Source organism: Desmodus rotundus, chromosome 3, assembly GCF_022682495.2.
Source record: "Desmodus rotundus isolate HL8 chromosome 3, HLdesRot8A.1, whole genome shotgun sequence".
NCBI lineage: Eukaryota > Metazoa > Chordata > Mammalia > Chiroptera > Phyllostomidae > Desmodus > Desmodus rotundus.
This window is the reverse complement of record NC_071389.1, coordinates 54,973,776-54,989,786: the sequence shown is the minus strand read 5'-3', so window position 1 is coordinate 54,989,786 and position 16,011 is coordinate 54,973,776. Positions and strand designations below refer to the sequence as shown.

At 38.0% G+C, this 16,011-nt stretch overlaps 1 protein-coding gene across 1 annotated transcript in view; it reads right to left on the bottom strand.

Moving 5' to 3' along the window:
* Window positions 1–14,584: 14,584 nt before the first annotated feature.
* The window catches only part of ST6GALNAC5 (ST6 N-acetylgalactosaminide alpha-2,6-sialyltransferase 5), a 161,538-nt gene continuing 160,111 nt past the window's right edge, over window positions 14,585–16,011 (bottom strand). The window contains exon 5 of the mRNA XM_053921512.1: window positions 14,585–15,459. Coding sequence (XP_053777487.1) covers window positions 15,228–15,459 — 232 coding nt within the window. The 3' untranslated portion in view covers window positions 14,585–15,227. The remainder of the gene's footprint in view (window positions 15,460–16,011) is intronic.

The following is a 16,011-nucleotide window of genomic DNA, read 5'->3' as shown; positions in this document are numbered from 1 at the left end:
GGAATAAACCCCCCAATTATTATTTAACTCATTATACAAGTCTATTTCATCAAATGGTTAAATTACTTTGAAATAAATGAGATGGAGTAGAGAGATTTCTGCCTCACCCGACAGGCTCCAGAGGCCACCCTGGGGCACTCCGGTCACAGTTCCTCTCCTCCTTATCCTGTAGAACTTCTGGGTTCAGCCGCCCTGTGTCAGCATTACATATCTGCATCTTTATCAACCACTAGATTATGAGCCAAGGACAGGAACCTCTTCATGTTGACTGAAATAATTTATCTTTCTCTCTCTTTCCCAAGCACTTCTACTTGGTTTCAAGCATCACGATAGATGTTGGATATGTAGAGATGAACTCCAACTAGACCTGAACCCAAGGAGCCCCAGTCCACTGTGGAGGTGAGACATTTAACACATGCTGGGAGAGGCATCGAAACAGAACACGGTGTGAACAGGGGTCAGGCCCAGTGGTGAGATCAGGGCGCTCTCCATCAGCGGCAACACACGTCTGAAAGGTCTCAGTGCCAGGGAAAGTGGGCAGGAGAAAGGAAAGGCATCGAGTGGGAAGCACTTACTGGGCTGGGAGATGTTTTAACATGAAAAATATAAAAGAATAATGAAAAGCATAGAAGATAAACTAGAAGGTCTATTATGTATCTAATATCAGTCCAAAAGGGGGGGATAGAGGGAATATAGGAGAGGCAATAGGTGAAATGGTAATGGCTAATAATTTGCTAGTATTAACAAAAGATGTCTACCTATAGATGTAGGGAGTAACTTGTTTAGCTAGCAGAATAAGAAAAGAAAATTCATGTCTAAACATATTGTGGTGCAACTCCAGAACTCTATGAACAGCAACAAGATTGAGAAGCAGCCAGAGGACGAGTGTAATAGTGAATGACAGAAACCTTTTCGGCAGCAACATGAATTAGGAGACAGTGGGATAATATCTTTAAAGAGGTGAGAGAAAATCGCTATTAACATAGAACTTTGTGTCTAGAAAAGCAAGGATGAAATAAAGATCTTTTCAGGCATACTTATCTGATTTTTTTCCCTGTGAATAAATCTTCACCAATGGAAATTCTAAAAGGTTTAAGAAAAATGAAAAAAAAACCCCTCATATAAAAATACTGATATGCCAAAAAGAACATGGAACATAGAAATAAGTAAACCAAGTATAAATGTAGACAAACTTATGTTTAGTTTTTTATAAATTTAAACTGTGTATTATATAAAATAAAAATAATTCTTAAGTTATATATATATGATATAATTTAATTTCGAGTGACCACTAAGAGAAAGAGTATATAACCTCCAAACTAATAATAAAAAAGTAGCATAACAGTAATAGTAATAACAATAATAATATCAGTTGAAACAAAAAGACAATAAAGAAAAGGAAAACTTAAAAAAAGAAGAGTGAGTGGAAATTGCAAAACAAGATTATATTAACAAGTCTAGATATATCATTAACCCCCCCAAATTGGAAATAAACTTAACTCTCTAATAAAAGAGATCATCAAATTTGAGAAAGAAAAAATGTTTTGTTGTTTTTGAGAAGGGCCTAAAACATAAGGACATGAAACATTGAAAGTAAAAACATGAAAAAAAAGATATTCCAATAAAATAGTAACCAAAAGAACACTGGCAGAAAAATACAGACTTTAAGGAAATAGCAGTGGGATAAAAATGGTTAATACCAAATGATAAAAATTAATTTACCAGGACGATAAAAACAATTATAATCTCACATGTTCCTCAAAATAGCTAAAACAAAATATTTGTAGACTTATGGAAGGAAATGTATTATCATATTGGACAATTTCCAAATGCTTCACTGTTATTGTTTGACCAAGCAGGCTAAAAAATCAATCATTGTTTTTTATAAGAAAACAATTTAAATGAAAAGACAAAAAAATTGAACTTAAAAAGATGCAAAAGATACAAACATTAATAAAATAAAAGCAAATGTAGTTATACTAATACTAGGCAAATAATAGACTTTAAGGGATAAGGTATTACTGAAGACAGTAAGTGATATTCCATAATGACACTTCAACAGGAATATACAACAACCCTAAATACATATGTACCTAATGACACATTTTGAAGATACAAGGCAAATTTTCTTCACTAAAAGAAGAAATAGACACATTTGCAATCATAGTTAAAGATTTCACTACCCCACACCCCTCTCTAACTAATGGAACAAGCAGACAAAAAAGAAAACCGGTAAGTATAGAAAAGATTTGGGCTGCCCTTATAATGAACTCGACTGACTTCATTTAAAGAATACTTTGCACAACCATGGCAAAATACATATTTTTTTCAAGTACACATGGAACATTCATCAAAATGTGGTCCAGATAACATTCTGGACCATAAAATACATCTCAATAAATTTCAACACAAATTGAAATTATACAGAGTATGATCTTTGATCAAAATGGAACATTTTAAGAAAATTTCTACGTATTTGGAAGTCAAGCAACACACATAAATAACTCCTGCATTAATGAAAAAAACACATTGGAAATTAGAAAATGTTTTGAACTGAATGATAATGAAGATTCAACATATTTAAAACTTGCAGGATGCTTCTAAAGCAGAATTTAGAGAAAAATTTATAACTCTAAATCCATATATTACACAAGACAAGAAGAATGGTTGAAGGTTAGACAACAATCTAAACTTCTACTTCAAGACTCTAGAACAAGCAGAGTAAATTCAACTGAAGAAAGGAGAAGGAAGATACTCATAAAAATAAAAAAAGTTAAGGACATATTAAGTAAATATGCAATAAAGACAAGAAATGTCTGGAAAATTATAATGAGAAAAAAAGAAATATTAGATATCCCAAAGAATTAAAAAGAGAATATTATGAAAACCTTTATTCCATTTAGATAAAAGGGATAAATTTACTAAAAAACACAACTTACCAAAATTGACCCTAGAGAAAATAGAAAATTTGAATAGCTTTAAATGTATTAAAGATATTTAAGCTGTAATTAAAAAAATCTCTTCAGCCCGACTGGTGTGGCGCAGTGGATTGAATGCTGGACTGCAAAGCAAAAGGTGGATGGTTTCATTCCCAGTCAAGGCACATGCCTGGGTTGCAGGCCAGGTCCCCAGTAGGGGGCGCATGAGAAGCAAGCACACATTGATGTTTCTCTCCCTCTCTCTTCTTTCCCCTCTCTCTAAAAAATAAATAAAAAATCTTAAAAAAATCCCTTGACACAGAAAATTAAAGTTTCAAATGGCTTCAATTCCTTCACTTTGGAAAGAAATAATACCAATATTACACAAACTTTTCTAGAAAATAGAAAAAGAGAAAACACTTCTCAATTTACTAATGACACCAGCATAACCTTTATAGCAAACCATGACAAAGCTACACCAGAAAAATTATGTCAGGCTTCTTCATAAACACTAATGTAAAAATCCTTTTAAAGTATTAGCGTGCAAATACAATAATATAGTGGGAGTTTTGTTCTAGTAATGCAAGTTTGCATTAACTTTTGAAAATTAATGTAATTTAGCGCAATTGCATAGTAAGGAAGAAATCTATATGCTCAAGGTAATTGATGCAGAATAAACACTTTCATCTAAAACATACTACAGATAAAAATTCTTAGCAACCTAGACATAGAAGGAAACTACCTTCATCTAATAAAGTATATCTACCAAAAGCCTACGACTAGCATCATTATTTTTGGTGAAACATTAAACAATTTTCCTCAAGGTTGTGAAGAAAATTGAGATGACCACTTTTATCAATTCTAATCAACACTGGATTAGAGTCTTCCTTAGTATAATACTATATAGAAAATTAAAAATGTATATAAGATTGGAAAGGAAGGAATAAAACTGTCAGTTTTCAGGAAAGTCTGATCATTCATGAAGAAAATCTAAAGCATCTGCAATCACTGAGTTCATTTAGTGGTTATGCTGGATATAAAATCAATATACAAAAAACAATTCTGTTTATACTAACAACAAACAGGTAGAAATTTAAATTGAATGAAAAATTATTTAAAATAGCACCAAACAATCCCATCAAACACCTAGGAATAGATATAAGAAAAAATGTGGAAACCCTCTATATGGAAAACTTAAAATTGAGTTAGTTCCTGAATTGAAAGACTTGATACTGTTAAATTCTCAATTCCCTTCAAACTGATCCTTGTAATCAATCCAATCTCAGTAGAAATCTCAGCCTGCTTTATTCAATGTGGGAAGTGGTAACTATGATTCTAAAATTGCAGGTTGAAATACAAAGTGCCCAGAATAGTTAAAGCAACATAGAAGATAAATGAGCTGGATGCTCTCCACTTCCAGATATCAAGACTTATGAAGTGATAATAATTAAGATGACATAATAATGGTGCAAGAAGAAAAAATGGTACAGAATTCAGAGTCAAGAAAAACCAGGATAACATTTATAAATTCAACATATAAAGGGTGACCTGATTTACTACCTAAGCAACACTGTAATTCAGTGGAGAAAGGTGGTATTTACAATAAAGGGTGTTATGTCGATTGGATTTCCTAAAGGCAGCAGTCTCCAACCTTTTTGGCACTGGGGACCGGGTTTCATGGGGACAATTTTTCCATGGAGAGGAGGGAGTGGGGAGGGAGCAGGAGGCGGAGCTGAGGCAGTAATGGGAGCAAAGCTTTGCTGGCTTGCCTGGCTCACCTCGTGCTGTGTGGCCAGGTTCCTAACATGCCACGGACCCATGCTGGCCCACAGCCTAGGGTTTGGGGACCCCTGCCTTATGGGGGAGAACCTTGACCTCTACCTCACATCATATCCCTAATTCAACTTGAGATAGATCATAAATCCAAACATGGAAAGGAAAAAAAGTTTCTATAAGAAAATATGAGATTACCTTCATGACGCTGAGCTAGGTAAAAGTTCTTAAATAGAATACAAGTGATACATGTAATATGGATAAACTGAAATTAAAATTATTAAATCAAGAACTCTTAGTCATCAAAATATGCCATTAAGGCAGTGAAAAGGCAAACCACATGTTGCAATATATATAACAAATGACTTGAATCTAGACCCCCCATACCTAAGAAAAGACTTGACAATTCAATTAAAAGAATAAGGCAAATCCATTTCTAATTTTTTGAGGTATCTCCATCATAATTTTTTGAGGCTTTCCACAGTGGCTGCACCAATTTGCATTCCCACTAACAGTGCAAAAGTGTTCTCCTTTTTCCACATCACTTCTGGGAATATATCTGAAAGAACCCAAGACATGAATTCGAAAGAACATACGCACCCCTATGTTCATTGCAGCATTATTTACAATCACTAAGATATGGAAGCAGCCCAAGTGTCCACCAGTAGATGAGTGGATAAAACAACTACAGGGTGTTTACACAATGGAATACTACTCGGCTGTAAAAAAAGAGAAGAAAATTTTACCCTTTGCAACAGTATGGTTGGATCTGGAGAACATTATGCTAAGCAAAATAAGCCAGTGATAGAAAGAAAATTACCATGTGATTTCACTCATATGTGGAATCTAATGAACAAACTGAACTAACAAGCAAAACAGAGACAGACCCACAGATGGAGAGCAGATGACAGCTAGTTGGGGGAGGTGGGGAGATTAAGGGGTGGAGGGATTGAGCAAAGAGGAAAAAGAACTCATGGACATGGACAACAGTGTGGTGATTGCTGGGGTGAGGGGAATATAAGAGGACTAAACGGTAATGGAAAAAATACAATAAAGATTAAATTAAAAAATAAAAGAATAGGGGAAAGCTTTGAACAGCTTGTCACAAAAGAAGATATACAGCCATGGCTGGTGTGGCTCAGTGGATTGAGTGCTGGCCTGCAAACCAAAGGGTCCTTGGTTTGATTCCCTTGGTTTGATTCCCTGGGTTGGAGGCCAGGTCCCTATTTGGGGGCATGTGAAAGGCAACCACACATTGATGTTTCTCTCCCTCTCTTTCTACCTCCCTTCCCCCTCTCTAAAAATAAATAAATAATAAAATCTTAAAAAAAGAAGATATGCAAATAGTCAGTAAGCAATAGGAAGATACTTGACATCATTATTAATCAAGGATATATAAATCTAAACCCATAATGATTTACAACTACACAGACAGCAAAATGGTTAAATTTATAAGGACTGACACTACCAAGAGTTGGTAAGTCTGTGAAGCAACTGGAGCTCAGAGAGCTGATTGACAGTATCTTGCAAGGCCAAGCACAGGTGACTCCTGTGACTCAGCCATTCTACTCCTTGCCATATATCCAATAGAAATGAGCATGATGTCCACCAAAATGTACATCCCACAATGTTCATAACATATGTATTCATAACAGCCTTTAACTGGAAAAACCAAAAAGAGCACCATCTTTAGAACTGGTAATTCAAATGTGAAGTGATACTATGCAGCAACAACAACAAAAAGAACTACTGCTATGCATTGACAGGGATGAATCATACAAACATAATTTTGACTGAAAGAAACTAGTCACAAAAAAGTACATACCAAATAATTCTACTCACGTGAAATTTAAAAACAGGCAAAAGAAATCTACATTGATGGAGGTCAATGGTTACTATTGACAGAGAAATTTACTAAAGAGAGCATGAGTGAGCCTTCCAGGGTGCTGGGAATGTACTATGTTGTGATCTTGGTAGTGGTTACATGGGTGTATAGATATAGCATATTTCATATACAAAAAAGTCCAGCCATTGTTAATATAACAAAGAATGGTTTGCACAACATCGATGTAATCTGGCAGCTAGTGGAGTGGACTAGACTGTGCATGTGTGAACAATGATGGCTTCACTGTACTGGTCAGTGGGGGCGGTAGATGCCAGTGAGTGAGCATGTGTTCTGTGTGGCCATTGCATTCAAAATGACTGAGTGAGTAGAGCAACGAATCTGCATCATATTTTGAGTTAAGCCTGAACATTCCTCTGTGGAAGCTATTCAGATGGTTCAGAAGGCCACAGATATGGGCAACTGGTGATTGGCAGCTTCATCACAACAGTGGACCCACTCATGCATCACATCTTATGCAGAGTTTCTTAGTGAAACATCAAATCACCCAAGTGACTCAGTCCCTAGACCCAAAATTTGGTGCCCTGCAACTTCTGGCTTTTCCTAAAACTAAAGTCACCTTTGAAAGGGGAGAGATTTCAGACCATCAGTGAGCTTCAAGAAAATATGACGGGGCAGCTGATGATGATTGGGAGAACTGTGTGAGGTCCCAAGGTGCCTACTTTGAAGGGGACTGAGGTGTCATTGTCCTATGTACAGTGTTTCTTGTATCTTGTATCTTCTTCAATAAATGTCTCTATTTTTCATATTACATGGCTGAATATCCTCTTGACAGACCTTGTATTAAGAATTCTTTAGAAGAAAAAAGTGAAGTAACCAGAGGAAAAGTGGACAAAGACGAATAGTCATTTCACAGATGAGGTAATACTAATGGAGAAGAAAACATGCTAAACTTCACAAGGAGTCAGGGAAATACAAGGTAAGAAGAAGACAATGAGATAAAATTTACATGTACCAGATGGGCAAAATTTGCAGTCTGAAAATGCCACGCCAAGTGTTAGCAAACACAGACAACTACTGAAGGGATATCAAGTGTCCGGCCGCTTTGGAAAGCAGCCTGGTAATATCATGCACATGTGAACATTTTTCTCCGTAGCCCAGCAATTTTACTCCTCGGCATATACTCTGTGTAAAAATTCTTGTACACGTGCAGTAAAAGAACTTTCCAAGAATGTTCATGAAAGCATCATACATGTTAGCAACACAATGAAAACCTTGATGTTCACTAAAAGAAGAATGGGTGAAAATAAAGGGACAGTCACACAATGGCATTGTGCAAGAGTGAACATAAGCTGGAGTCACATGCAGAAGAAATGAATAAACCTTTGGAAAAAGCAGGTATTAAAAGACTAAATGCAATGATATAACAATCTTATAATGTTTGTTAAAATGCAGAACTAAACAATAGATTATTTATTGATATATCTGGATATAACAAACTATTTAAAAGCAAGGGAAAAGTAAATAGAAAATCCAGGACAATAGAAGGAACACTCAAGTAGCTTCAGGGCTAGTGGTAATAGTCTCCTTCCGTTTGCTTCATAACTTACATATTTGTCACTTATTATTTGGCATGTATTGGGTATTATATATAGTGTAAATATTAGGTGATAGAATAGGATGAATACTCTAATAGAAATTGCTACCTATAGGGTTGAAATTCTGCCAGGAAGTACACGGTGACTGAGGGCAGACTTTGAAGCAAGGCCCTGTTGCTTCGAACCTGACTTTCCTACTTACCAGTTGCCTGACTTTGGGAAACTGACTGAAATGCCCCATGCTTCAGTTTTCATGTCTGTAAAAGGGGAACAATAAAAGAATCTATGTATTTATTGGGACAATTGTGAAGATTAAATGCATTTATGTATGTAAAGTACTTAGAATAGGGCCTGGTATGTGGCAAGCCATATGTCCACTCTCTTGTTCATGGAGGCCAGATACACAAACTCCCTTAGTCTCAGTGAATTTATTTGCACAATAGTAGAATTGTTGTGAAATAATATATGCCAAGCAAATAATATTGTGCAAAGCATCCAGCAGATATTCAGTAGCTAAAATATAATTGGAAAAGTTTGATTCAATTTCATGGATTTCCTCAATTTGGTTTTGAAATTAAAGAACTAGTCACATGGCATAGAACTAAAGATGCTAACCCTTGAGATAATTTATATAGTGAGCAAAGATATTCTTTTAATGTGCGGTTAGACATGGCATATGCTAGATTTTTCTGAACTCCCCTGTTGGGATTCTGTTAGAAATCTTGTTCTGGTGTCTTTTTAAATATTTTATGAAATAACATTATGTGATTATAATAAAAAAATTGAAAATATGGGAAAATCTCTAATCCTATTTATTCAGAAATAAGCACTTTTCTCATTTTAACATTGTGTCTTCCAGCACTTTTCCTACACTGTACAAAATGAAATCAACAGTACACAATTAAGTATGTGGAAGAGTAGACAATGAAAGAAAGAAATTCCATGCTCAAGAAGGTAATGATTATGGACGGTCCTTGTCAAGGTGAAGGTCCTAATTCCCCTGTGCTGATTTCTGCCATCTTGCCCTCACACGTAACCTGGAGATCACTGGACCCCAGGTACTGACCAGGTGGTAACTCAGGAGCCTGGGATGCTCCACCTTTTCCCGTGAGTTCTTCTTTCCCCTCACATTCTGGTAGAAATGAAACTATTTTGGATCTGCTTCATAGAAACACAGGGTTTTGTTTTTTGGTTTCATTTCATTTTTAAGATAAATGTATACTTATTTTTATAGACTTTCAGTAACCACCAGTTGGATCCCCAGCAGCTTTTGGAAGCTGTCAAGTTCAAGGAAGGCTCCAACTCATCTCACTTTAGGTTCCCTTTTCTGGCTGAACCACAAAAATCAGAGCCTAAGCCGCCCTTACACCTTTTTGCTATGGTATAACATTTGTCACTATTAGATTTAATTTGTGCCACTAACAGTGAGGACACAAAGCTTACTGAACTTCACTTCAGTTGTGTGCTCAGTACAGCCACCATTAATAAACTGAATAAATTCAGCAACATTATCCTACCCAAACCCAGGTCAGCTCTGCTGATTGAAAACATTGTAAGTTTAAGGACTGCCCTTATAAACACCCACTTAAAATTTAAGTATTTCACCACTTATTTGGTCCCCTGTACCTCTTACATGGAAGAATAAATATCAATTGCCAAACCAATAGGTCAACATTAGAGGTTATTATCAAAAACAGACATTTATTGAGTGCCTATTGTGTGCAAGGCACTGTACTAGGCATGAAACTACAAAGATAAAAGAGAAACAGTCCCTGCTCTCAAAGAGCTTACAATCTAATTAGGCTAACAGGACACATACATAAGAAGGCAAAGGATAACCCAAGGTAGCATATAACATTAGGGCACTGAGTAGAAACAGATAGAAGTTTAGCCTTTTTTTTTTCTGTTCATTTTTATGGTGGCTCAATACCCTGAGTCGGTGGGAATGAGTGAACTGGAGTAGAGAGGTTACTCCTGTTCATTTGTGAGCCTTGTGGACATTCTCCATCTCCTTTCCATTCCAAATTATCTTCTGATATGTGCTAGATAGAATGTAAGCAATGGGCTCACTTTTCACTCCAAGGCTTTAGTATGTTAGTTCTCTTTCAGATTGCCTTTGATAGGTGACTTACTATCGTGGTCTGGCCAGGACTATCCCAGTGTTAGCACCAAAGTCTGTGTCTTAGAAACCCACCCCTCCCCTCGCTCTGGGGAAAACAGGGTGGCATGTCTAAAGTACCTTGTCCTGCAGCCAGATGTAGTCCTCTCACTTAGCGTGGTTATATCTCTGGCAGAACCCATCCCAAATCTGTTTCCCAGATAGGCCTCCAGTTGAAAAAACTACAAGGGAGATCTTAAAGCCCCCAACGACTGTTGGTTTTTTGCTACACACGGTAGACAGAAGAAGACAATCAGGAGAGAATGAAAGCGACAAGATGAAATGAGGTTCAAGAGAGAAGTAGTGAGGGTAGAAGGAGTGACTGGATCAGGTATGATGCAGGTGTGTTAACATCACCTCCTAACAGTGAAGAGAGGAGAATGGGAACTTAAACCCTTCTCTCAGAGTAGGTCCATTGGACAATTTGAATCTTACCCCCCATGAAATCCAGGGTAAATTTCTGAAACAAGGTCATTCCTACAAGGCAAATATTTGGGTCTATTATAAATAGGTACATAAGCATTCAAATAACACTGTCTTAATCCTAACAGCATCTCAGCTTTTCCTTCCACTTTTACCTAGCATTCAGTTAGCTTCTAAATTGATATTTTGAATCTTTGAAGAGGGTTTTGATATTAAAATGAGTTTATATCCTTCCATTTAAATGTAATTCAAATAGATCAGCAATGGAGGGAATTTGAGAAAACAAAGGCAATCTGTCTGGAGAGGTGTTGCTTGGGATCTGATGCACATTAGCCAGTAGCAACCTAAGGGTTCCAAGAGACCACGCATGAATTTCCCGTCTAGGTACAGTACTTTGTGTTTTACTTTCACTTACTTTTTGAAGAAAAGCTCTAACTCTGAAACCTCAGGAAGTTCCTGGATCCCCTTGGTTTTACATCTAGCCCTTCGGAGCACATACCAGGGTCAGTGAAGCACAGGGACTTAGTCGCCAAACACCCATTAACCTGAATGGAAAATACACAGCGAAGTCCCCACGCAGCACACTGAATATTTACCTCCTGATGTTCTTTTAATGTATGCTTTCTTGGGTGAATATTTACTATAGAATATTAAATGTGAGATTCCTCCCTTCATGGGCCATTCGAAGTGATTTATTTTGTTTGTGAATTCCTGTATCTGCGCCCATAATGGCTAACTATTGTAATGGCCTCTGCCAAACGTTGCTGCATTGAAACACCAGACACCGGGGACCATCCAGCTGTGGCTTTGTGTTACTGTGGTCTGAAAGCTACGAGGAAGCTCATGACACAGCTGAGGTGAGAAGAAAAAGGTGTGTAACGTAATGAGTATGACGTAGGTGTCAAACACAGTCAGGTACTGAAGTCCCTGAGGTCTGTAAACATGGTTTTATAGTCACCGTTTATATGTTTAGTGGTATTGAATGGTGTGAAGACGGATAGTTGTGAAATAGTGGAAATATAAGAATTCAATTGCCCACATCCAGGTCCATCAGCACAATCTAGAAGAATTCTAGGCATTTTCTTCAAATGCTGTAATAAAACCACTGCCATTTCTTACATTTATTTATACCATGTTTAAAAAATATAAACTCACATACTCACATGTCCTAGCTACATGTATATTTAAAATATTCCCCAATGAAGCCAGAAATTTCAGAATTTGGGTGCTTTTCAGTCTTTTGAGTGTTCAACAAGGAGGAGTTACAAAAAAAAGATGAAGCTATCATAAGCTCTTTAAAAAACAAAACAACCAACCCTAAAACTTGAAGATAACACAGACATTTAAGATTATTATTAGATTAGTAATATAACTACCTCTTTGCATTTCTCAAGGATGCCTTCCAATTATCCATAAAAATAAAAGTAGTTAAAGGAGCTACTTACATCTGTACAACATAATCTCTTCAAGTGATGGTGAGGGGGGCCTATACGTCAATTATCTAAAATTTACCTGTTTTTCATATGTTGATGAAGTACTATGTGCTCAGTCCATGCTGCAGAAGAGATTGTACTGGAGTAAAATTATCTTTACAAACTATGAGAAAATTTATAGGACACATTCCAATATGTTTTGAACAGACATTTCAGTTGTACTGGCTTTTAATAGCTTAAGCCACACCATGATCATACCCACTGCACTTTGCATTGTAAATCTCTAGACTCTGTTTGCATCTCAACAACAATACTCCACATAATTAATAGTATCAGTGAGTGCAAGGACAGGGAATCTTAGTACTAATTAAGGAAAGGGGACGGAAATGGTAATGTGAGACAACTTCTTTAATCACAAGCCAGATCACGTTTTGAAAAACAATGTCAGTCTTCATAATAATATTTGCCGGTGTCTTCAAATTTTACATTAGGGAAACCAATGCCTCCTAAATCATGGGTAAAGAAAACACTCCTATATTTTTTAAAAGACTATTTTTGAACAATATTACCTGTTTAAATAAAAATCTTTTGCACCAACTGATCTTGGCTCTGAATAAAATGAATCCTTCATACTGCTCCAGACCAGAGAATGAGTGAGAATGAATGTAAGATAAGATTTGCAGTGAGTGAATCTAAATAGTTCATAGGATAAATGAGTGGTATGGTAGGGAATCTCCTTGTAGTCTCTTCTCCTGACAGACTCACAGAAGGGCAGTCCCTTGCTCTTGCAGTCAGGCAACACCATGGAAGTTTCTCTCTCTCCCTTTCCCTCTCCCTCTCTTGAAAAGCAGGGAATAGATTTCAGTTAATGTGGACCAGGGAGAAAGTATGTTTTTAATAACAAGAGGGGCATAGGTAGTAGGGCAATATAAAAGGCCACCTAAAGAAAGTTCCTTGTTGGGAACCGCCCTGCCTGGTTTCAGAAGCTGTAACCCCCCATGACTAAGGCTGATTAAAAGACCTTGGGGCCATAAGCCACTAAGGAGACAAAGCTTATCTTCCCAGCAGGGGCACTACCTCTGCCCCCTTTCACCTCACCCGGCTTGGCTCCGGGCAGATAACTGGTTAGCTAATGACGGGTAAGATTCCTCAAGGGAGGGACAACTTAAGACAGGCATGGTCATGAAGGGGCCATCAGGGAAGGAGTTGGGAACTACAGAAAAAGGGGGTGATGGACCCTCACCCCTCGACTTTGACATAGCCTGAGTCCTCATTCTGTCTGTAAGAAGTCTCCTAATCTATTGGCTGCCTTCCTTCCCCTGCCTGACTTAAGCCTGCAGCAATGCCAGAGGGTGGTGCAGACCTGGGCAGGAGCAGGTGGTTCCCCAGGGCTCTCAGGCCTAAGAAAGAATGCATAAAATCCTGTGAAACCTGCTTTGCTAAGACTGCCCTCAATTTTCTCATAAGGGTCCAAGCATGAAATGAATTTCTTTCCCAAAGTTTTATGGCCCTTTGACTATCTGACCCTGACTCAGAATAAGCCCTCATAGTTCTTTGAATGTTATCTATTTTTTGATCCTTACTGCCTGACAATGATTGATGAGCTTTCCTGTATCCCTGTGCAAATTGAACCCAATAAAAGCCCGTTGAGGAATAGGATCAAGGCCCTTCTCCTCTGAGAGATTGGCCACCTTTCCTCCCCAAGCAGATCATGTCTTGGTAGACTTATTCTCATCTGCGATAGATGGTGGTGGGAGGGTGGGCTCTGCTGGACAATGCTACCCCACAGTTCCTGGTAGAGCCCTGGCTGGTGTAGCTCAGTGGACTGAGCATGGGTCAGTGGATTGAGTGTGGGCCTGTGAACAAAAGGGTTGCAGGTTCGATTCCCAGTCACATGCCAGGGTTGTGGGCCAGGTCCCCAGTAGGAGGTGCGCAAGAAGCAATCATACATTAATGTTTCTCTCCCTCTCTTTCTCCTTCCCTTCCACTCTCTCTCTAAAAAAAAAAAAAAAACATAAAAAAATAGAAAGCTCCTGCTATTGTGGGACCCCCATTATTCCCCTCAAATGGGTCAATGAAATTTTCTCAAAGAAATTTAGGTTTGGAATGAAATGTAAGAGGTCATCGAGTACAGTGATACCATTCTGCAGAAGAGGAAACTAGGGCTTCAGTGAAGCGACCTACATCAATTATTAATAAAGAAAAGTATCTTTAAGTTTCTCTCCTTAGTATTTTTTGTGTGTGTTAATGACACAATATTTGGTTTTCAACTTTCTCATTTGGAGCATTTCTGCATCTTGGAAAATGTTACAGCTATTCTTGAAGCCTAAGGGTTCAGAAGAAGCAAGAAAACATTTCCAAGCCCAGTTCCAACTGCATGCTACCAGGGAGCATCGCAAGCCCAGTAACTCATCCCCTGCCCCCTGATTCCAGGCCCATTCTGACCAGCATTCAGGATTCAAGAGTGAGGATAAGTTACCTAAATAAAGATAAGGTTAAATTACCACATAACAATCTATAAAAATACTGGCCTAGAGTACACTACAAAACTCTCCATAAATAAATACAGGCATCTGCTTTATGAAAGTCAGCAGAGATGTGCTCAGAAACCATGTCCACTCTTTCAGGCTGCTTTTTACAAATCACACACACAGGATCCAGCAGATGGCAAAGGTTATAGGTCAGGTTAGGACACCACTCGATAGAAAAATGTCTTTTGATGTGGCATTTCTAGAAAGGAATACAATGAATAAACACTGTTGAGTTGCTCGTGTTTCAGTTTTGAAGGCAGCACTTAAAGAGATCCAAAATGTGTCTAGCCGCGGCAGCATTACTGAAAGGCGTTCTCCGCTTTTGAGAGGGAGAACACTCATTACAATGTATTAATTCTGGGATTTTCCTGTAAGCCAACTGCACTTCTTTGCAGTCATGTCTCGTGGGCATCTGCACGTAGTACTTGTTGAGGAGCGAAGCTGTTCCCTGCAGTTCTGCTCCTCTGTCGTGCATAGTAGCTCAGGAAGTTCAGCGGCCTGGTGTCCAATACAGTGGGCGCTCGGGATTTCAGTCTGGCACACTCATTCCTTAGAACACAGGTTTATTCTCAGGCTGGTTTATAGCAAGTGATTCTGGTTTCCAGTCTGGTTGAAAAAAGTGAATATTGAATGTCCGTGCCCAGTTCTTGAAGACTCGTTTCTCTGTGATGAAGCGGTGATGACTGCCCTTCCGCCCTCGCTCGTGAGAGAGGTACATTGTACATTCATCTGGTCCAAAAGGTTCGTAATAGTGATAAGGGACAGAAGGATGATTGGGATCCCTGGAGGGGAAAAATAAAACAAGTGATTAAAGCAAAAAAAAAAATTCCTTTGACCAATTGAGGTAAAGTGTTATCTTTAATAAACTGATAAGCAAATCATATTCTGAGGTTAAAAACATTTCAACAAACGTTTTTTCAGATGTTTAAGCAATAAGCAAGTGGAGAGCTTTTGAGGCCATGAAGTGAAAGCACTAATCATCATTATCAAACAAAAAGATTCAAAGTGTGCTGTGGGATGTTCGGGCTTTGGGGATTCAAAAACTGTATATTATAAAGACCCAACTAGAGTTCTTATTTCTATTCTTGCATTCTTGAGTGTAATTACTATGAGAAACTCTAGAAATATTTGTAAAAGAAAACCAGATCATTCCCCTTCCCCATTCCAACTCCCAAATCATCAAGAGACTTGCAGTTATACTAAGAATCTGGCCTTGTGGGGCTCTACATGATCTGACACCGTTCCAGAGCCTTCTCCTAACCCACCCAGCCTTGTCCCCTCTGCTCCAACCATACTGGCCTTTCTGGTCCTCAACCCCTCCAAGCTTGTCCCTA